Source organism: Castor canadensis, chromosome 7, assembly GCF_047511655.1.
Source record: "Castor canadensis chromosome 7, mCasCan1.hap1v2, whole genome shotgun sequence".
Classification (NCBI taxonomy): domain Eukaryota; kingdom Metazoa; phylum Chordata; class Mammalia; order Rodentia; family Castoridae; genus Castor; species Castor canadensis.
In genome coordinates, this window is record NC_133392.1 from 128,617,223 (window position 1) to 128,641,329 (window position 24,107).

A 24,107-nucleotide genomic window follows, 5' to 3' on the forward strand; every position below is an offset into this window, starting at 1 on the left:
GTTTCCCTTTGTGCGTACTTGAGGCAAGGTTCCTGGTACCCTTAGGAGGCTTTGGGAGTTAGCCCAGCCCAGGAAAGGGCTCACCTTAGGGAGGGAAACAAAGGGAAAAGGAGAAAGAAATTGCAACTAGGTCTTTTGAGGCCTTCATTTTGCCTCCATAATGACATTATCTCTAGCACTCTCCTCATACTTACGATCACTGAGGTCCTGGGAGAAGCTGCCTTCCCTTGCCTTAAAGTCCTTCTTCATGAGGATGGCCACAGTAGTCAGCCATTGGCAGTGCACAAATCCCTAAGGGTTACCTTCGCCAATCTCAATATTCCAGAGCAGCCCTGAAGTTAGAGGCCTAGGAGGAGTAGGCATAGAAGCTATTCTCTGCTTTTGAGGGCAAGCTTCTCTTCAAGTCGTAGAGAATCTTCCTCATTTGGAGACACTTTAGAGTGTCCTAAAAGCTTGCTTTATGAATAGCCTGGACTTGGAATGAGATTTGAATGGTATTTAATGAGATTCTTCTGTATGGGCCTCCAGTTTTTCCATATATAAAATGTAAGTGTGGGTGGTAGAAGAAAAGAGGATTATTAGAAAACAAATAGTTTTCAGACTTTTTAGAAGGGGAACTTTTTTTTACTATTTTTTATTAGCATACATTAATAATTCAAGGGGATTTCATTATGATAATTCCATAGATGTGTACAGTATACTGTGAACAAGTTTACTTCCTCTATTATATTCCCTTTACCTCCTCCCTGCAACCCCTAGAGAGGGAACTTTTCTTAAGATAAATCTTATGCAGAAACTAAATATTTAAAACCAATAATGGCTGGGCATGGCTCAAGTGGTAGAGCACCTGCCTCGCAGCACACTGAGTTCAAACTCCAGTACTGCCAAAAATAAATAAATAAAGCAAGCCAGTAAAAGTGTACTTGCTCTGAATACATTGGGGAGGGACCACTTACCACTCCTATAGGATGCAAAGCAGATTTATAAAGCAAGTTTTGAAAAACACTGGGCAGGCCAGATGTGGTGGTATGTGCCTGTAATCCCAGCACTCAGGAGGCTGAGGCAGGAGGATTGTGAGTTTGGGCTACATTTCAATACCCTGTTTCATACAAACAAAAATGAAGGGAGGAAGGGAGGTCAAGGAAAGGAAAGAAAACCACTAGGATAGGTCAGCCCCACATTAATTCTACCTCTGACTTCTGTTGATTTCTCTGCCCAGTAGCAGATAGGAGAGAAGGATAGGGAAAACTGTAAAGCCAGGGAAAGCTGAACTACCTCTCACAGCTGTAAAGTTAGGAGAAACACTATTTATTTATTTATTTATTTATGAATGACATGGTCTTGAACTCCTGGACTTAACAGTCTTCCTGTCTCAGCCTCCCAAGTAGCTGGGACTACAGGCATGTGCCACTATACTCAGCTCTTAGAGAAATACTTTAGAGACAGGAACTACTTTTACTCCTTAGATAGGGTGACTAACAGAAGACAACCAACAGAGCTGAAAGAGATGGTATTATAATACACATCTATGAAAGTTATTGAATATACAGATACTGGCCACTGAGCTAGCTTTCTCCTTCCCCCAGCCCACTTTCCTAACTTGGCATGTAGCTTTCAGGAGTTTGGAAGCACCTTCTTCTGGGGAATGTGACCAACTCAAGAAAAAAAACTTAAGTAAATTTACATTAGAGAGCTATATATAACTATGCAGCCAGATCACACTGCAATAAAGTTTATGGATGACAAATTCCATTCTTGTGCTCAGAGCTTCTAATCAACTCTTTAAATTCTACTCCTAAATGTGAAGAGATAACCAAGGATTGCTAGAGATCTAAATTAAACTTCTATCATGGAAAACAGAGTCCAAATCAAATAAATACAGATGGTCACTACTTAACAATAATTTAACTTAACAATTTTTCAACCTTGTGATGGTGTAAAAGTGATATTCATTAAGTATAAACCAGATTTTGAATTTTGATCTTTTTTCAGGCTTACCAGTATGCAATATAATAATAATCACCTCTTTTGATGCTGGGCATTGGCAGCAAGCTGCAGCTCCCAGTCAACCATGTAATCACCAAGGTAGACAACTAATACACTGTAGTGTGCTATGTTGCTAAGCTTTGATGTTCAGTAGATAAGATACATTAAATTTCTTTTTTTACTTAAAATATTTTTAATTTACAATGGGTTTAACTTAAGCCCATTGTAAATAGAGGACTATCTGAGGAAAAAAGCAACTTATAAGAAACACTGTTGGACGTGGTGGTATATGCCTGTAATCCCAGCTATTCAAGAGGCTGAGACAGGAAGCAAGTTCAAGGCAAGCCTGAACAATTTAGCAAGACTTTGTCTCAAAATAAAATTTAAAAAGACTGGGATGGAGCTTAGTTGTACAGCAGTTGCCTAGCATGTGCAAGGCCCTGTGTTTAATCCCCAGCACTACCAAGAAAAAGAATGACCAGCTCTCAAAAGGAAAAACTGATCTATTTGTAACATTTGTGAATTTCCATGGTATATATTCTCCCACTGTGGCTGGTGGTATCACTGAACACTGAATTGAGAAGAGGTGCTAATAATTGACTCTCCCAGCTATAATAAGCTGGCTCCTTCATACCACTGATAGAGACTATCTGAAGTCTTTCACTCATGTATCAAACATTTAACAACCTACTCTATGATGAAGACTGCTAGGCAATGAAAAAAATAAAACTACATGAGACATAGTGTCCTCCTCAAGGAATTCATAGATTATATGCGATAAGAAGTTTAATGGTGCCAGGGGCTGGTGGCTCACTCCTGTGATCCTAGCTACTCAGGAGGCAGAGATCAGAAGGATCGAGGTTCAAAGCCAGCCCAGGCAAATAGCTTGTGAGACCCTATCTCCAAAAAAAAAAAAAAATTAAAAATTAAAAAGGGCTGGTGGAATGGCTGAAGGTGTAGGCCCTGAGTCTAAACCCTAGTGCCGCAAAAAAAAAAAAAAAAAAAAAATTTACTGGTACTGTGGTAGAAATCTGTATGGTCAGAAAGGAGAAGAGGGTCAAGAAAGACTTGGTTAAGGAAATGACCCTTGAACTAAAATCTTCGAAAATGAGTGAAGCCATCTGAGCTGGAAAAGGGAATATTCTAGCTGCCTCAAGAATGTGAAGTATGGGAGAACATATCTTATTCCCTTATTCCAGACATATCTCATTTTGATCTTAGTTCAAATGTCACCTCTTCAGAGGAGGCTTTTCTGACTACCCTAATCTGTCCTAAGAATCTCAGGCACATCAACTTGTTTCATTTCCTTCCTAGTATTACCACTATCTGACTTCATCTTCTTTGTCTTTTACAAGTAGTACATTAGTTGTAGAATGTAAGTACCTTATCATTCTAGTTCACTGTTATATCCTGAGGCCCTAAAATATCATTACATGAAAGACCAGTAAGCAATTCATAATAACTGGCATGTAGAATTTAAAGAGGAATGGAGTCAATGAGAAAAAGGCTGTACAAATGGACAAGACCCAGGTCACAGGCTGCCCCTAAGGAACTGGGTAGGTAATGGTAATTGAAGTGATTAAAGCAGGCCAGGTACAGTGGCTCACATCTCCAATCCCAGCTATATTGGAGGTGGAGATCAGGAGGATTACAGTACAAGACCAACCCAAGCAAAAATTTAACGAGACCCCCATCTCAACAAATAGCTAGGTATGCACATGTTAGCTACGTGGGAGGCCATAGATAGGAGGATTGAGGTCTGAGGTTGGACCCAGGGAAAAACATGAGCCCCTATCCCAAAAATAACTTTAAAAAAAGAGTTTAAAGCAACCAATCATGGTGATGCACACCTCTAATTCAGCACTCAGGAAGTAGGAGGATCTCGAGTTCAAGGCCAGCATGGGCAACATAGTGAAACCCTCCCTCAAAATTAATTAATTGGCTGATTATTTTAAAAAGAGTTTAAAATAGAAATAATATGATTAAATTTGCATTTTAGGAAGATCATTTTGGCTATGGTGTGGAGGATGGTCTTAAGAGGGTAAACATGGAAATCTATTATTTCTATTGAAATAATCCTGGTAAAAATAGAAGAGGTTCTTAAACTAAGGCAATAGTAGTACAGATGGAGAAATAATAAGGTGATCAAAGCTGTAAAACACAGTGACAGAAATTAAGGAAAACTACCAATAAGGTTTTTGGTGTGCTATTCACTAAAATGCCAATGAACAGGGAGGAGCAAGAATTGCAGGATGGAGGTGGAAAAGTTGTAAGTCCTATTTATTTGAGACAGGTTGAGTGGATGATGATGTATAGGAGCCTTTGATATATAAGGCTGGAGCTCAGGAAAGAAGTCTCTGAGGTATAGATTTGGAAGTGGTGGTACATGCCTGTAATCCCATCACTCAGGAGGATAAGGCAGAAAGATCATGAGTTTGAGGCCAGCCTGGGCTCATATCAAGACTCTATCTCAAAATAAAATTTTCGAGAGTGATTATCATAGAGGTGGTAACTGAAGCCATAGAGGTAGTTGGGAATATGCTGGAAGAATGTATGGCATAAAGAGAAATCAAGACAAAATCTTTGGGGCCATCAGCAATTTCAAACATAAGAAAAGGAATCTAGCTGAGTTTAAGGCCATCCTGGGCAACACAGCAAGTTCTGGACCATCCTGAATTACATAGTGAGACTCTGTCTCAAGAAGAGAAAAAAGGAATCTAAGGAGACTGAAAAGAAATGAGCAAGAAAAGGATATAAAATGTAAGGTGATAGGTGAAGCACAGTTAGGGAAACAGGGTAGATGGTGGTGTGCTCCCTGAGATGAGGAAGGATGAAGGAGGAACAGATTTATAGGTAGATATGCTCTGTATAGGGCATAAGAGTTTGGAAATGCCTGTAGGACACCCAGGTGTGTACAGTGTCTAGTAGTCAGTTTGTGTTTGGAAGTGAAGAGAAGAGGCCATGTACTGTGTATTTCAAAAACCTAGAAAGAAAGGATTTTGATAAATGATTGAGGAAATAGATGTTTAACCTGATTTAACCATTACACAGTGTACATGTGTCAAAACATATGGGTACCCCATTAAGATATACAATTTTTATGTTTTTATGTATCACTTAAAATTTTTAAAAAGAAAAAATGCTGTCAAAATGCTCAATTTAAGCATTATGAATCTAGGATTTTTCTCATTATGATAAAATAATACTGTGTATATGCACACTATATGAAGACATTGTTAGTATTAGTGGATTATCATTTGGGGCTTTTTGTTGGTGGTGGTGGTACTTTTTTGAGACAGGGTCTTGCTATATAGCCCAGGCTGACCTCAAACTCGCAACTCCTGCCTCTACCTCTGATTGTTTTGTTTTCATGATACTGGGAGTCTGAACCCAGAGCCTTGTGCTTGCTAGGCAGATAGTCTACCACTTGAGCCATGCCTCTAGGCCTAGAATTGTATTTCTAGGTAGAAATTATATGGTTCGTATTGGTTTGCAGATTTGTTTAATATACAATGTAAACATGCTTTAAGAAAGGAAGTAGTTTAGCACTGACATACTGTGTTTCAAAATCCTTGTGGCACTGATCCAGTTTTCTTGGGGAAAAAGCTACACAAACTTTTTTTATGTTTACAAAATGAAGAATAAGGAAGTATAATGCTCTTTTGGGAAAGTTAATAAAGCCCTTTCCAATAAAAGAAAGAAAAAGAAACAAGAGAGAAGAAGTCAGATCCCGAGATAAAAATCTTTGTCTCTTTGCTGACCCAAGGTAGTGTTCTCTAACTTATTTTCCTGTCTTCACATTTCTTTCTCTTCCAAATCCACCCTTCCACTGTTGTTCTTCTGTATACCAGAATGAGTTTTGGAATCAGACTGGGTCTGTCACTTATTAACCACTTAGAGAATTGCCCTTACCTCTTTGTGCTCTATTTTCTCATTATAAAAATCAGATAATACTAAGCTACTTCATAGGTTTATTGGGGGTCCTAAGACAGTCAATAAATGTAAAGCTATAAACATAAATTAATAAAGTGAATAAACATAAAGCACTTAGAGCAGGATTTGGCATATAGAATGCTAGCTGCCCTTTGTTATCATTATTACTTTATCTCATTTCACAAAGATGGCATGTTGCCAGTGTCTTTCTAAAGAATATCTCTAGCCAGGCACTGGTGGCTCATGCCTGTAATCCGAGCAATTCAGGAGATGGATCATAGTTCAAAGCCAGCGCTGAACAGATAGTTCACAAGACCCTATCTTGAAAAAAACCCATCACAATAAAAGGGCTGGTGGAGTGGAGTGGCTCAAGTGGTAAGAACGCCTGCCTAGCAAGCCATGAGGCCCTAAGTTCTAACCCCAATGCAGCCAAAAAAATAAACAAAGGAAGAATATCTCTGAGGGCTGGTAGCATAACTCAAATGGTAGAGCACAAGACCCTGAGTTCAAACACCAATACCACAAAAAAATTTTTTTAATTAATTTTAAAAATATCTCTGACCATATCCTTATTCTATTTAAAACAAACAAACAAACAAAACAAAAAACTTTTGTTTAGAAAAAGCTGGCAGACCCTGTACAGATGGGAGCATCTTGGCATCGAAGCCCCTAGGTCAGGAAAGCTGGCCAGAGAGCTCCTTCAGGAGCTGCAGGCTCAAGTCTAGCAAGGAGTGCAGCTAGCAAGGAGGCCATCCCAAGGGGGTGACTACTTGTAACCTCAAGTTATGGAGTAAGGCCTTCTTTGAGCTGTAAGCATGAGGCACACTTGTGCTGGGATAATCTGGTCCTGTGTATTTTATAGAATGAGTTCATGTGCCAGGTCTGCTTCTCTGGGCACTGGGCCCTCAGGGCCTCTATAGCTGCCCAGCCCGGGCCAATCAGAGCGTAAGAGGTGCTGGAACTGCTTTTGCTGAGAAATACTGACTCCTTCTTGAGCCCACAAATTCACTAAAAACTGGAGAAGCTTAGATCCCTACCTCCATTTTGAATCTGTCTTTGCTCTAAGCCATTCTCTTTATAATCACTTTGGATTCCAGAAAGGACAGAACTGATATCTTTATGACAAGGAAGTAAAACTTCTCTTAAGGAACTGGAACGTGCAGGACAGATTACCCCTCCAAATGAGGACAATTACCTATAATGATGAGGCTGCACCCTGGATCAGAAGTAATCATCTCATGGGAACCAGACTGCTCCCGTCAAGTGAAGACAGTGATAACACCTTCTCTGGAACCCCTCTGGGAACCCTTGGGCTGAGATAATGGTCAACCAGAACACACCTGTGACTGGGACTGTTTTAACTACGCATACTTATGCCCCCGGTTCTTTGTCTACTTAAACCTGTAGCTCATGACTATACCCCAAAGATGGCTGAAGACAGGCCTCCACCCACAGCATATCCCAAGCCATGTAATAAACCTCCTTTTTCTGTCTTGAAGAAAAAAAGAGAAGAAGCTGGCAATAGTGATTGTATGAAATGAACCTTAAGGACAATCAAAGTCATTGAGGTCTCTGAAAATGGCTACAACAAATTTTAATGTTGGGAAGCATTTTCATTTAATTATTAAAACTTCACATCGCTAATGCTGAGAACTTAATGAAACTTCAAAATGTTAATAAGTTGCATGTACCTTTTTTCAAGGGGAAAAAACTTCCCATTACCTTTAGAATAAAGTTGGAATTTCAAAATCTCTCACGATCTGGGCTGGGACATGGCTCAAGTGGTAAGTAGAGCACCTGCCTAGCAAGCTCAATGGTCTAAGTCTGGATTCCAGTACCATCAAAAAGAACAAAAGCTCTTATGATCTCTCTCTAGCAATGAGTCTTGGAATGTTAGTGGCATGAGGCCTTAGAAGTCATCCAGCTCAACTCCTACATTTTCACAGATAAACTGGCATTTTCTCATTGTACCCTGCTACTCCATGAATTCCAGACTTATACATGAGATATCATCATTTTCTTGGAACCTAGAACTACACTTCCTGGCTGGGGGCATACTAGAGTACTTGTCTAGCATGTGTGATGCTCTGGGTTCAATCCCCAGTACTGCCAAAAAAAAAAAAGAAACTCCAATTACCTTTGTAAGCTTTGTAGCTTCCAGTCTCATCTTGCCTAAGACCTTCCAAGGAAGACAATGCCATAACTTTCCCCTATTTGTTGTAATTACCAACCTGTCTACCCCTGTGGGTGGACAGACAAAGGAACAGCTCTGCAACACCATGTTAAAGTCCAGTGTTAGTATCCTAGTTAACATGAAGAAAGTCGGTGAGGAAATCATGGCTGCCTAAGAAACTGCTGATTGCTTAAGTGACAGAGTTGATAAGAAAGGCCTAGCATATCCCTAGCATATCCCAGAGTCAATTGCACTTTTTAAGGAGGCAGAATCTTAGATTATCTAGTGAGATTTGTAGCTGAATAAACAGTAGAAAGTTCAGAGCTACTGCTGTTGCTACTTTTCCAACTAAAAAGGTTAATGTAAAGTTATAGGTAAGCTGAGCAAGGTAGTGCAAACCTAAATTCCAGCACTTGGGATGCTGAGGTAAGAGGATTCTGAGTTCAGGGCCAGCTTAGACTACATAGCAAGTCCCAATCTCAAACAAACAAAAAAAAGCTAGCCAGGCATGGTTGCTCATACCTGTAATCCTAGGTACTCAGGAGGCAGAGATTGAGAAGATCAAAGCTCCAGCCAACCCAGACAAAAAGCAAGACTAGGCCAGGGGGTTTAACAAAAGTGATAGAGAGCCTGCATAGCAAGCATGAGGCACTGAGTTCAAACCCAGTACCACAAAAAAAAAAGTTAGCAACCAATAAGATGGGCTTGGTGGGACACACCTGTCATCCCAGCTACATGGAAGTGTAACTAGTATACATTATTAGTATAAACCCAACCCAGCAAAACCATAAGACTCTATTTGAAAAAATAACTAAAGCCAAAAGAGCTGAAGGTGTGGCTCAAGTAGACTGCCTAACAAGTGCAAGGCTCTGAGTTCAAAATCCTAGTACCAAAACAAAACTATAGGCAGCCCACACAGGACTAATGAGTAAGAACGCCATTGAAGATTATCCAATCCTGCAAATTAGCTCCTGGTGGTAACATCAGAAATCTTGTATCCTATATATACTTTTCCCCATTATTTTGAGGTCATTTAGTGTTAATTATTTATGATAAATTTGATAGGTAATTAAATTGCTACCTTGTGACTCTTGTTTACTCTGCTGTTACTGTTTCTGGAATGAGTGTCAGAGTACGAGCATAAGTTTATCCAGAAGGAAGTGTCTGGGCTGGGGGTGTAGCTGAAGTGGTATCGTGTTTGCCTAGCAAAGTTCAAGGGCCTGAGCTCAAGCTCCAGGACAGCAAAAAAAAAAAAAAAAAAACAGAAGGAAGTTTCTCATGTTCTTGGCCTGCTTGTCTGACAGCAGTGGTGGAGACTTTCTGGACAGAGAGTTGGACACCTGCCCAAAGTCCTCAGGGCATGAGAGATGCTAATAGGACCACCTTGGAGAAGGAGTAGGAGAGATGTAGGGAAAGTTCTTGCCTTTCTTCTGCCACTTTCTGATAGCTGATGCTCAGAAATGTCTAGTGAAAACTTTATTGTTAAGGCTTCAGTGTCAGTCTCGTGTTGTACATCTTTAGTTCCCTGATCCTCAGCAACATCTATATGTCCCCCTAATACAAGGTGAATGACCTCAAACAGCAGTCTACGGTAGCACCTTTACATGCAAACAGACTGGAAAGCCAACTTTTCACCTAGGTTTTCCATGTTTTCTGCAGTTACTAACTACAGCCCTCAGAGCTAAAAAAGGAGTCACTCACTGCTTCTCATTGTTAACCCTGAGTGTATCCTTCAGCTGTACTCAACTGACTGCCCTATGCATAGTATCCCTTACTTTTCATCCCCTCTTATTCCTAACATTTAGTCTGACCAAATGGCCTCTCTTTAGAGAGCTTTACTTATAGAAATCCTACCCATCCTTCAAACCTCAATGCATATTCCAACTCTTTTTTATTGTGGGGGCATGGATTTTTTTTCAAGATAGGGTCTTGTGAACTATTTGCCTGGGCTGGCTTTGAACTGCAATCCTCCTGATCTCTACCTCCTGAGTAGCTAGGATTACAGGCATGAGCCATAAGCACCCAGCCATATTCCAGCTCTTCAATTGTCCTTGCAGCTTTCTTAAAATGTCCTATCCAGGTCTTTTCACCAAGATGGTGCTAAAAGCAAAGAAGGAAGCTTGGGGCCCTCCCAAACCCAAAGACAAAGCAAAGGGTTTGAAGGCCAAGAAAGCAGTGTTGAAAGGCATCCACAGCCACAAAAAGAAGATAAACTCATTACCCACCTTCTGGCAGCTCAAGACACTGCAGCTCTGAAGGCAACCCAAATATTCTCAGAAAAACACCCCCAGGAGAAACAAATTTGACCACTATGCCATCATAAAGTTCCCCTTGACCACTGACTCGGCCATAAAAAAGTCAGAAGATAACAATGCTGTGTTCTGTGTGGATGTCAAAGCCAACAAGTACAAGATCAAACAGGCTGTGAAGAAACTATGAGATTGATGATAGTCTAATCAGACCTCATGGAGAGAAGGCTTATGTTTGACTAGTTCTTGATTATGATGCTTTGGATGTTACCAACAAAATTGGAATCATTGAAACTGAGTCCAGTTGGCTAATTCTAAATATACATTTTTCTCCATTAAAAAAAAAAATGTCCTAAGCCAGGTGCCAGTGGCTCACACCTGTACTCCTAGCTTCTCAGGAGGCAGAGATCAGGAAGATCTCAGTTTGAAGCCAGCCTGGGCAAAAAGTTCATGAGACCCTATCTCAAAAAAAACCCATCACAAGAAAAAAGGGCTGGCAGAGTGGATCAAGGTATAGGCCCCAAGTTCAAACGACAGTATTGAAAAAAAAAAAAAATGTGCTTCTTTGTCTAGAGGAACACTTGACCAGACCTTCTTGAGCTAAGGTTAGGAAGCTTCCAGGTGTCTGAAGAGATATGGGTGACTCAGCCATAATCTTGTGGGCCAAAGTGTGAGTTGGCCTAAAGCAAAAGCAGACCTTAGCTACATATCTAGAAAAGCCATATCATGTACATGGTGGCAAACACTTGTAATCCCAGCACTGAAGACCTTGAGGAGGAAGAATTATGAGTTCAAGGACATCCAGAGAGAGAGGGAGGAGAGAGGAAAGGATAAATGGGAGGGAGGGAGGGAAGAAGGAAGGAAGGGAGGGAGGAAGAGAAGGGACTATAAGGTCCATACTTTCATAGCAACATGTCATCAGAATTACTGAGAAATTTTATGATCAAATAATACATAGTCAACAGCTGAGGTAGGAGCTCATAACACAGTGGAGAGTCATAGTTGTATAGGTTTAGACATATTGCTTAACCTCTGTGAGCCTCAATTCTCTGCAAAAATTAGAGTAAATACCACTATGCAAGTTTGCTAAAAGGACTAAGCTATAAAATTAATGTAAAGTACTTTGTGCAATAACTGAGGTGTATTAGACATTAGATACAGAATATGTGAGTTCTCTTTCCTGTCTGGAATGAACTGAAGAAAGTCTCAACTTCAAGCCAGAAGAGGACCGAACATTTGGAGGCACCCTTGCTTCCCCAGTCAGGGCTTCTTCCTTACAGCTCATTTCACTACATGGTATAGTGCCTGGCCAAAAGAGGGAGCTACTGTAGACATGTTTTTCTCATGGCCTCCTCCGTAAAGTTTTACAGTTTTCAGGGTAATTTCCCAAGGCCTACATCTTTGTTTAAAATTTGACCCCTCAAAGAAGAAATGAGGACCAAGTCTCCATTAGTCTTAACCATCACTTGCTTGGTGTGATGGTGCAGGCCAGTCAACTGTAATCCCAGTACTTGGGAAGCAGAAGCAGGAGGATCAAGAATTCAAAGAGCCTGGGCTATGTAGTAAACCCTGACTCAAAAAAAAGGTCCTGAGTTTAACCTTCAGGACTACAAAAAAAAAAACTAGTTCTGACACTGAGGCTAGTTCTTTTCTTGGGATGTAGAACTCAATTTCCTCCCTACTTATATACTAAGTAGAAAAGGGAGAGTCTTTACGAAAAACTGGCAGCCTAGAGAGTTCTTGTTTGATATAGTCCTATCTATCTATCTATCTCTGTAGTGAACAAACACACATACTTCCAGTAAAATCCTTGATCTTACTGAAGGTGTATCTCAGTGGTAGAGCTCATGTTAACATGCACAAGATCCTGGGTTTGATTCCCAGGACCACATGAATAAGTTAAATAAATAAACATAAATATATATTTGTAGATGTCCTTGATCTTGGAGAGGATATTTTTGTTTTTGTTTTGGCCATTACACATGCTAGGCAAGTACTCTACCACTGAACCAAACTCGAACCCTTGGAGTTTCTTTCTGAATGTGAGGGAGCTATGTTATATTAAATTTTTCCCAAAGTACCTCAGGAAGTTTATGACTATGGCATTGATACTGAGGAACAATTAAGGAGAAATGGTTGGCTGGTGGAGTGGCTCAGTGGTACAGCCACTGAGCAAGCATGAGGCCCTGAGTTCAAACACCAGTACCACCAAAAAAAAAAAAACAAAGAGAAACATGGTCAAAAAAGAGCCTGACACGCAGTTAGCTATTGTCAGGTGTTCATCTCAAAGTCTCCCATAGATCCACAAACCAGAAGCCACAGGAGAGCACCCAGGTTCCATCAACCAACCCACTTTTCCTTATCACATCTGTGGATTCTCCAGTGGTGATTTATGCATCTCAGGGCGAGTTACACATAAACTGGATGAGATGAACAGTTTGTGGGGTTCCTGAAGACACTGGCAGACCAGCTAAACATGATTAAAAGCAAGCTATTCATTCCTGTGGAAATACAACTTCAGCTATTCCAGCCTCTTCCTTCCAAAAATGGTTCCCACTTGTATTCTGGATTCCAGTATAGCCATTTAGTCTTTAATTAGGATTCTTTGAGTTGCTGTTGGTTATTTGTTGTCTGCAGGCTGTGTTTGTCTCTTGCCTACCTACAGACTGTGCACTCTTTTTTTTTTGTTTTACAATACTGGGGTTTGAACTTAGGCCCTACCCTTTGAGCCTCTTTTGTGAAGGATTTTTTGGAGAGAGGGCTTCATGAACTATTTGCCCAAGCTGGAATTGAACCTCAATCCTCTCAATCTCTGCCTCCTAAGTAGCTAGGATTACAGGAATGAGCCACTGGCGCCTAGCCAGACTGCATTGCTACACTCTTAAACTACTGAATAGGAACCATACCTCTGCTACCACTTTGGGAAAAAAAATAATAAAACCTTTCAGTGATAAACTAGTAGTTAATTGCAAGTCAGCTCTATCCCAGGAGCCTATGTGTAGAATACCTTCCTTATTGCCCTTTGTGAGTGAATTTTCCCCAATAGTAGAAACACCCCATAACTGCTTTTGCAGGTTGGGCATGTTAGAAAGTTCTGGATAGAACTTTAAGGAACACCCATTGAATGTATCCTGAGACTATGCCAAAAAGCAACTAGTGCTTTTCTGTGCTCATCCCACAGCATATAGGTGCTGTAGCCTTCTGGAAAAATATTCTATAAAAATAGAAATAGAGTCTAGAATGCTATAACGTACTAGAATTCCTTTTTGAATTTTACTAAAGTTTTGTTTTTTGGAAAGGATCTTTTGTTTTTTGTTTGTTCATTTGTTTTTGTTTTAGGGGATGGTACTAGGGTTGAAGTCAGGTCCTTATGCTTGTTAGGCAAGTGCTCTTCTACTTGAGCCACTCTACAAGCCTAGGATCTTTCTTTTGTTGCTTTTGTTTGAGATGGGGTTCTCAGATGGTCTTGAACTCCTGAATTCAAATGATCCTTCTGCCTCAGCCTGCCAAATTCTGGGATTACAGGCATGAACCACCATGCCAAGCTGTGAAGGATCTTTCTTAATAGCCTATGCATCAGTGATTTTAGTCCTTAGGATGTCCTCTTTCCTATCCTTCTATGCCTTTTGGGTTATTTGAAGATTTTTTTTTTCCTTAGTTGTTTTGTTTTTGCAGTACTGGGAATTGAATTCAGAGGCTTTAACTTGGCAAGCATTCTGTCACTTAAGCCATATCCCCAGTCCTTATTTTTGTTTAAATTGTGCTCACACCCTTCCTATTCTTTACCTCTCCAATTGCCACTTTATTTTTCCTCAATAGTAGGATTGAACCCAGGGCCTTATGCATGCTAGGCAAGTGTTCTACCACCTGAGCTGTACCCCCAGCCCTTTTTGTTTTTATTTTGTTTTTAGACAGCCTCATTACTACCTTTGCCCTGGTCTCTAATTCTCAATCCTCCTGCCTCCACCTCCCAAGTAGCTGGGATTATAGGCATGTACCGCCATGCAAGGCTCCCCAGTTGCCCTTTTACAACTGCATTTCTGACCCAAGGGTGCTGAATTCCTTTGTTAGGACAGAGGTCCCTCATTAGAGCCACCTCAGCTCATAATGGAAGTTCATCAGATCTAGACTTTATCTAGCCTTTCCTCCTCTTAGTTTCTTGGTATTGTATTATGATTAAATATATGAACTGCATTTGAATCTGTTGCTTGGGGCTGGTAGAGTGGCTCAGGCAGTAAAATCACCTCCCTAGGAAGTGCAAGGCCCTAAATTCAAACCTCAGTGATGCCAAAAAAAAAAAAGAAAAGGATTGAATCTGTTGCCTAACAGTTATGTGGTTTGGGGTAAATGGTTTAAGTTCTCAAAATCTGTTACCGCATCTGCAAAATGTGGTTGTTATTTTTACTGCATCAGGAATACCTATATTCCTGATCCTCATGTACCTGTGATCCTCATTACTCTGGAGGATCACATTCGAAGCCAGCCCAGGCAAATAGTTTGCAAGACTATCTCGAAAAGACCCTTCACAAAAAGGGGCTGGTGGAGTGGCTCAAGGTGTGGGCCCTAACTACTACAAAAAAAAAAGAAAGAAAGAAAAAGTGGCAGCAGGGCACTGTTGGCTTACATCTATAATCCTAGCTACTCAGGAAGCAAATATCAGGAAGTTAGCAGTTTGAAGCTAATCCAGGAAAATAGTTCAGGAGATTCTATCTCAAAAAAAGCCAACACAAAATAGGGCTGGTGGAGTGGCTCAAGTTTTAGAACCCCTGCCTAGCAAGCATGAGGCCCTGAGTTCAAACTCCTATACTGCCAAAAATAATAATAATAAAATAATGATAACTTGGGAATTGTAGTCATTAACTGGACTGGCCAGCAGTTCTTAGCCTAGAGAGAAGCCTAACCCCCCAGCAATAGTGGCAAGGATGGTGATGAGAGCCCTGAACACTCAAACTTGGCTACTGTGTTACAGAAGCAACATCCAGGGCAGCGTCATCTGCAACAATGCCGTGATCGAGAAGGGAGCAGACATCAAGGACTGTTTGATTGGAAGTGGTCAGAGGATTGAAGCCAAAGGTAACTAAGAGCCCAGGTTACACTCACAAATGCTGTTTTTTACCTATCACATTAGCACAGATTAACCAGTGTATAAGATGTGAGAAACAAGCACATGCATACACTGCAGGTGAAAAACATAAATTTATAAAGCCATCTTTGGAGAGCAATAGACATCATCTTACTATAGCATGATTTTTAAACTTTGACTTGACGGTTTCATTTCTGGGAATTTATCTTATAAATAAGCTTATACATGTATGTATGCAGTGTACTTTCAAAAAGTTGAAAACAGCCGGTGCCAGTGGCTCACACCTATAATCCTAGCTACTCATGAGGTGGAGATCGGGAGGATCGTGGTTCAAAGCCAGCCCAAGTTGAAAACCTACCAATAGTTCTAATGGCCTAGATTGGTACAGATACTTTACATTTGTTTTTGAACATGACCAATAATACAGAACAGGCTCTAGAACTAGCTGTGGCCTCCTGAAGACCATGAGCACTTCTGACAAGGTTTTTAAGGGAGGTAGTCACATAGATGTCTAGCCTGGGTTAACAGAATGTAACACCAAGAGCCATTCTCAACTGCTTAGAGGTGATGCTATCAGCTGTGCCGTTAGTTTGCTCTGCTCTGTATCTTGAGATCATATAGCACTTCAGAGACATATAAAAACCAGATGGGCAGGACACATTGGTGGGGAGTAGTACAGGGGTTTGAGCTTCATACTTGCTAGACAGGCATTCTACCATTTGAACTACGCTGCCAGCCTTTTTTGTGTTGGGTATTTTCAAGATAGGGTCTCAAAAACTATTTGCTATTTTCCCAAGCTGACTTAGAACTGAAATCCTCCTGATCTCTGCCCCAGGACAGATTTTAATTGTCCTTAATTTGACTGGATTTGTGTGTGTGTCTTGTGTCTGTGTGTGTGTGTGTTGCTAGGAATTAAATTCGGGTCTTCTCACATGCCAAGCAAACACTCTACACTGAGCTACACACCTAATCCTAACTGAATGTTTTTAACCAAAAGTGGACAGAGCTCAAGATCAATAAAAATGCCTATTGCTTTTGAGATTATTCCTAAACCTAAAGTAGGTTAGGATGAGGTTGCTGAAAGAATTAACCCCACCAATTCTATAGAAGCCACATCATTCTCCTTCTTTCCAATCAACAGCCTTTTTCAGTTTTGTTTTGCTTTTTCCTCATGATAGATAAGTCCTTTTTATTTGTTTGTTTGTTGTGCTGGGGATGGAACCCAGGTCCTTTATTAGATAGGCAAGTGCTCTACTACTCCTTTTGTTTTTTGTTTTCATTTCTTTGGTGGGATAAGGTCTCACTATTCAGGCTGGGCTCACTGATCCTCCTGCCTCAGCCTCCCAAGTACTTGGTAATGTGCTACCATACCCAGCTAGTTGCCTACTTAAAAAGCAAAAGCAAATTCTTAGCCATCAGTGCAGCACTCGGGACCTGTTACTATGGATGACCTAGACATCAGTAACTGATGTGCTCAACAGCAAAGAGTTCAGTAGATGGTCAAGAAGTCCCCAGTCATCTTCCTCACATGGAAGGATTTCAGGAAAAAAATGTTTATCCTAAGAATTTATACTATTGTCCCCTCTCCAAATTCCAGTCATTTTTATAGCACAGAATCCCCATATCCATAGCAGTCCTTTGTCTCAAAAAATGTGACTCTCATAACCCAGTGAAGCCCTCACTGCCCTTTTCTAGCACTACCAAGAGAACAAGCTCCCCTGCCTCCTTCATCGCAGTACATGGAATTGAACTCAGTGCTTCACACATACTAAGCACATACTCTACCACTAAGCTACAGAGCCCATAAGCACTTTATAACACTCTGGCTTTTCTTACCCCACCCCAGTACTCTCAGTTATTATTTCTGGCAAAAGTCTTAGCAGTCAAGTTTGACCTCTTACTCAAGAAGTAGACAGGCCACAGCCAACATCAAAACTTGGAAGACAAAATGAATGCTTCATCTGAGTCTCTTCTACTGTCAGTGATAGAACTCAGATCTCTTCTCTTTTGACCATAATGATGAGTCTTTTGTCCTTAAAAGTAGACCTGAGCCAGGCGTTTGGTGGCTCATGCCTATAATCCTAGGTGTAGGCCCTGAGTTCAAGCACCAGTACCAAAAAAAAAGTAGACCTGATAAAGGTCAGGGTCTTGACACATACTTCATTCTTTCTGTTTTGTTTTGGTTTTTTTCTTTCCAGTGCTGAGGTTTAAACTCAGAGCCTCCCACTTGCTAGGGAGACACTCTACCACTTGAGCCATGCCCCACCCCTATAGGAGAACGTTTCATTTTTTGAGATCAGGTCTCACTTTGTAGCCCAGCTGACCAGGAACTCATAATCCTCCTGCCTCAGCCTCCTGAGTGGTGGGATTAAAGGTATGTACCACCATGCCGGGCTTGACATATATTTGACATATGTCAAGTCCTCCTGGCTAGCAGAAAACCTTCCTAGTTTCTCAACAGTGTAGGTTTTTCATTTATGACGTATTACTTTTGTCACATTGTTTTATATCCAATTTACCATCCTCTTTTATAGTCTACCTTTTGGGATCTTTCCCAACTTGATTCCAACCCAGAGGTTCTAGTGTGTTTACCCAAACCTGACCAAGCAGACCTAGGTCTGTGTTTTGTGCCTCCAGAGGTTTCCTCCAGCTTACTCTATGAAGTGACAACTATCCCCAGCATACCAGATATAATCTTCACTGAATCCCAGTAAAAAAGATCTTCTCTCATCCCCAGAACAACAACAAACCAGAGGGAAGAAGGGAGTGTAGGAAGGAGAGGCCAGTAAGGTCTGAGGTGTTTATTCTGGCATATCAGAAGAAAGGATGTCTGCTCTAGCCAGGCACTGCATTTACCCCCCTGGTCTGAAGCTCTGAGGTTCAAGGAAAGTGTTAATTGGAACAGGAGCTTTCTTCAGAACCTTGGAAACTAGAAAGAATTGGATGAAGGAAGAATAAATACCAGAGTCTAGATGTGAGGTGATGAAGCTGGACTCATCACTATACAAAGATAAAAAGGGTAAAGAGAAGCTTTTGGAGGTACCCTAGGAAGCTAGCCAGAGAAGCATTTCCTTTGTTCTTTTTTGGTTAGTCTTCCCTTTGGAGTAGAGCTTGACTGACAGTCACACTTAAGCACTGGCACCAGCCCTTGGGAATTTAGCAGCCTTAGCACTGTCTGGGCTTCCTTCTCATCCTTCTCACTAAAGGAAGTAGATTGCAATGAAAGGAATACCTCCTCAGAGTACACAGACCAGACCTAGCACTGTGAGGAGGCTCTTTACATCAGTTATTTAGTGAACCTCTACAACTCTGAAAGGAAGCTAGAGCCCAAAGACATGAAGTATTTGCTCAGTGTAAATATTTGCTCAAAATCAAATTAGAATCCAAGCCATTCTGTCTCGGAATGTCTTTCCTTTCCTGTACTGTCTCCCTTTCTTCCTCTCATCCCCATCCTTTTCCTCCTATATGGGAGTGTCTCTGTCCAATACAATGCTATAACAGCAACTTTGTGAAAGACCTAGACCTAGATTTCTCTTCTTGCTAGAGAAAGTTAGATAAATAGGCCTAAGGATATGCTAGACCCTCAAGTGCCCTTGCTATAATGCATCGGATGTGTCCACTTTATTCTGTTTGATAGGAGATTGGAGGCCTTCCATACAATGCTCTTTACCTACATCTATACTCTCACATAACCCCCAAAACACTTACAGACCTGGCAGAGCAGAAGAAAGGGTTGTTAAACCCTTTCAACTAAGATTCTAGACTTTGGTGGGCTAGGAGTATAAAGATTAATAAGAATCACTGCTTGCTATCCAGTTGCTTGCAGCCTATTATACAAAGAAGAAAGGAATAAGTACAGTAAAGTTTCACTGTCTGGATTAATGAAGGGCATGAGGAGAAATTTGTCAGTTCTTGGCATAAGGAATACCATCTTAAAGGAAAATATTAAGGCTAAATCTTGAATTTTTGGCTACTTTATCAAATATACAAAGGGGAAAATCTCTCAAGCAAAAGTCAACTGAGCAAACACCTAAAGGCAAAAACCAGTCCAGTAGTATTGGGCATACAGGCATACACCTGTAATCCCAGCACTTGGGAGGCTAAGGCAAGAAGATCAGGAGTTTGAGGCCAGTCTGAGCTTCATAGTGAGACCTGCAAATCACTTGGAAACTCTAAAGTATCAGGTACAAGGGAGATATAGCAAGAAACAAAGCTGGAAAAGTACAGGAGACAGCAAAAAGAAGCTCACAGCCATGACCATTATAAATTGATGTAACCATCTCTCACGGTCAGACTTGATCCCATCATCAGGTTTCTTCATTTTGCTACTCCAAAACCTCCTGGGACTGAAATAAAAACTCAAGAAGGCAGAATTTATGCCTCATCTATCTTTCAGAAGCACAGTCAAGCTCTGAAGTGTAATAAACAAAAAGGTGTTGGACCTTTACAGGCATGGGAAGGCAGCCCAGAAAGAATCAGTTTTCAGCCAACTTGTCAGCCTTTTCTGTCTGAACCAACAGAAGACTAGAAAACTCTTCTATTCCTTATATCTGCTCCATACATCCAGGCAAGAGGCAGACAGCATGCTCCTGGTTCCCCCTGCCTTCCAGGCCATGGGTTCACTACCTTTCTTTTTTCTTTTTCTTTCTTTTTTTTTTTTTTTTTTTTTTTGCAGTACTGGGACATGAACTCAGGACCTTCACCTTAAGCTACTCCACCAGCACTCTTTGTGAAGGGTTTTTTGAGATAGGGTCTCATGAACTATTTGCCCAGGGTTGGCTTTGAACTGAGATCCTCCTGATCTCTGCCTACTGAGTAGCTGGCATGAGCAATCGGTGCCCAACCACCTTTCTTTTTTCTTGGAAGCTTTCTCTAGCTCTTTTTACCTTTTACCCCATCATTGGCCCACTTTCAGGGAACTGCCCTAAATTTATTAAAGGCTTTAGCCACTGGTTTATAGTCTTCCTCTCCTCCCCTCCCTCATTTTCCCAACATATTAGACGACTTAATCATGTTCCTCAGTGAAGTAGCCAGCCTCTCAGCTTTCTGATTCCCTGAACTTCTGGGGGGTTTTGTTTTTGTTTTTGTTTTTTGGCAGTACTAGGGTTTGAGTTCAGGGCCTCACGCTTGCTAGGCAGGTACTCTACCACTTAAGCAACTCTGCCAGCCCTTTTTTTGTGTTGGGTATTTTCGAGATAGGGTCTCTCAAACTATTTACATAGCCTGACTTGGAACTGCAATTCTCCTGATCTCTGCCTCCTAAGTAGCTAGGATTACAGGTGTGAGCCACTGGCACCTGGTTTTCCTGAACTTCTTTTTTTTATTGGTGATACTGAAGTTTGAACTAAGGACCTCACACTTGCTAGGCAGGCACTCTACCACTTGAGGCACTCCACCAACCCACCTGAACTTCTTTACCACCCTTCACCTCTTTTCAGCTTTAGCCCTTCACTTATATGTACAGGACCATTCATGTCATTATGAAAAATCTCTAAAATCATTTATGTGTCAATAATTGTTTGACACTGGGGATACATTCATGACTACACTTTCCCTTCGCTGCCCTCAAAATTCTTAAAGTGAAGTAAAGAACAATATAGTGATGTAGAGGTAGAGCTGTGTATTAGATACAGTGGTGTCACAAAGCAGGAAATAGAGAGTTTGTAAGGAAAGGCATCACATAGTAGAAATACTGAATTAGGGCATTTAGGGTAAGTAAGAGTATTACAGAGAAAAGCATGTGTCAAGATCTAAATATATAAAACAACATGGCTTGTTGGTATAGAGAATTCTGGAAGAGGTAGAGAGGTAAGCAAGATCAGATCCTACAGGGCTTATGAATTTAGACTTTCTAGAAATATTAACAGCCCATGTTTATTAAGCACTCCCTTATTCTTCAACTCATTTCCTTTTTTTTTTTTTGCCACACTAGGGTTTGAACTTAGGGTCTTGTGCTTGCTAGTCAAGCCCTCTACCATATGCCATATGAACCATGCTCTTTTCTTTTTTTTATTTTTATGTACTATATAGCCCAGGCTGGGCTTGAATTCAAGATCCTCCTCCCTCAGCCTCACAAGTGCTGAAATTACAGGGATATACCACCACACCTGCTAACTCATTGACTTTTTATAGCAACTCCATTCAGTAGGTGGTAATACAGTAGTCTCCTTTTATTTACAGTTTTCCTCTCCACAGTTTCAGTTACCTATAATGAACCATAGGCCAAAAATATTAAATGGAAAATTCCAGAAATAAATAATTCATAAGTCATAAGCTTTAAATTGCACACTGGTCTTTTTGTTTTTTTTAATCGTGCTGGGTGTGAGTACATTGTAGCATTTACAAAGGTTCTTACAATGTGTCATAGACATCATACTTGAATTGCCCCCCGCCTGCACACTGTTCTAAGTAGCATATGAAATCTCATGCTGTCCCCCTGCAGGCCTCCCAGAATCATCCCTTTGTCCAGGGTATCCCCCTTCATAGTTAGTAGCCATCTTGGCTATCAGATTCACTATCACTGTGTCCCAGTGCTTGTGTTCATGTAACCCTTACATAGTAGCCTAACATTGTGCTACAATGCCTATGTCTCACTTCACATCATATCATCATGTAAGCATCTTAAGAAAAAGGGGTGAATACAGTAAAATAAAATTTTTTGAGAGACCACATTCACGTAACTTTTACTATAATATATTGTTATTACTATTCTATTTTATTATTAGTTGTTATTAATTCTTTACCTAATTTGTCAATTCAACTTTATCAAAGGTATGTATGTACAGGAAAAAATATTGTATATATAGGGTTTGGCACTGTCTGTGGTTTCAGGCATCCACCAAAGCGCCTGAACTGATTATTGCTTGGAAAAACTCTAATCCTTTAAGATCCACTTCAGGTCTCCTCCTATATAAGCTTCCCCAAAGCCAGGGGTATAATTACTCCCATCCTTCTGTGTAGGAAGATGCTGTTTCTTAGGTGCTTTGGCATGTTGTCTTCTCAAGAGTAGAGCCACAATAAAAAGAAAAATGTTTACAAAACAGAATTAGAAGCACTTGTATATGAAATGGTGTCTTTTACTGACAGTTCTCTGAAAACCTTTTTCTTTTCTTTTGTAGTGAAACGAATGAATGAGGTGATCGTGGGGAATGACCAGCTCATGGAGATCTGAGTTCTGAGCAAGTCATACTCCTTCCTTTTGGCCCCAAAACTACAGATGTTGGCTAGCCCACCTGTTTGATTCTGTATTTATTTTCCAATAAAGAAGGACTTGCAAAGTCATGCTGGAGAATTGTGGAAAGTCTCAGGCTTCAGGTTATGTGGGCTCCAGGTATATACAGTGTGTTCATGGGTCCTGTGGTAAAGACCATCTAGAGCAAGTGTGGAAAAGGATAGACAGGCCTAGTTCTTGTGTATCAAAGTTATCAGGATGAGAAGCAAATGTGCAGTGGTAAAGCTCCAAGGAGGGCTACTTTCTGACTGGCAAACCCAGGCCACTCCATAAAGCATCTTCCACCTAGAAGGACTGAAAGTACTTCAGTTCCTGACCTTAATCATGCCTTCTAGACCCATGGGCCTAGCTGCTGTCAGTGCTACCCCTGTGCATGACTTACTATTTTTTGTTCTACTACCTACTACACAGATATCCAGTACCTGCTTCTCACCCTCCATTCACTCTCATCTTTCCAGCCTCTAGCCCCTCTCTCCAACTCAACCATTTCCATTGGAGGCTCATAAAGTAAGCAGGAGGGAAGTTCCTGGCTAGCCAACAAGCCTAGTCCCACAGGATTTCATAGAAGCAAAAGTGAGATCTGAGACCATGATCACAGATAAGCCAAATCCATCTCTGCCTCTGCTGGGTGAGGTATACTTAGCCTGGTAAGGAAGAGCCAGGAACCAGTATCATGTTAGAAATTCTTCCTGACTTCTCCAGCTGCACTCCTTTATGTCCTAATTATAGACACTCCTGCTGTAGCTAATTGAAGAATGAGATTTCTGTATTCACAGCCCTTCTGGAGTCCTAGCCACCTTCTGTTTGCCACTACTGCTCCCAAACATAAGTATACTGTGTGCTTTGGTCTCTCCCTACACTGCTTTTACAATGTGCAGGTGTTTGATGGAAGATAAAAGTGGCTCCTGGGGTGAGATTTCACCTCCTAGAATTATCAAAGTAAAGGTTTCTCTTGATGTCCTCACTGTGGGTGGCAGTAATTACAAAGAATGATTTGAAATACTGGTTTCTACATTGCTCCAAAAATCTCAAGGCTCTAAGTTCACTTGAGTAGTCTTGCCTGATCTTAGGGTTGTTCTCATTGAACTTGTGAGAGACAAGAAGAGCATTTGTACCCTGGGGGAGCTCCACCTCCATCAGTCTTCTTGGGAGCTCTGGAGTTCCACATTCCTCTTACTGGTTAGGACAGGGTTTCTGAAAGTTTGCTCTAACCAGACCGGAGCTGAAATGGCCCAGCAGAAATGGTTAAAATCAGTAGGACTCACAGGGAGGTAGGGATAAAAAAGCAGTAATGGTACCCAAGATGGTCCTCCTTACAACTGAAAAATTTGTGGGGCCCCAGATGGTGCTGGAGATGGAGTAGTCCTGGCCTGGGGGGAAGAAGACCTGGCCTTTGTGATGTTTTTTTGGTTTGGACCAAATTATTGCCTTTCTTCTGGTCCTGAGTTTCCC

General features: G+C 41.0%; 1 protein-coding gene and 1 pseudogene across 2 annotated transcripts in view; both read left to right on the forward strand.

The window, feature by feature from the left end:
- The window catches only part of Eif2b3 (eukaryotic translation initiation factor 2B subunit gamma), a 115,430-nt gene extending 92,725 nt beyond the window's left edge, over positions 1-22,705 (forward strand). For both annotated transcript variants that reach the window (XM_020183327.2, XM_020183326.2), the window contains exons 11-12: positions 15,311-15,414; positions 22,543-22,705. In XM_020183327.2, the coding sequence (XP_020038916.1) occupies positions 15,311-15,414; positions 22,543-22,595 (157 nt within the window). In that variant the 3' untranslated portion in view covers positions 22,596-22,705. The remainder of the gene's footprint in view (positions 1-15,310; positions 15,415-22,542) is intronic.
- LOC141424956 (large ribosomal subunit protein uL23 pseudogene) lies at positions 3-11,159 on the forward strand (annotated as a pseudogene).
- Positions 22,706-24,107: the final 1,402 nt, after the last annotated feature.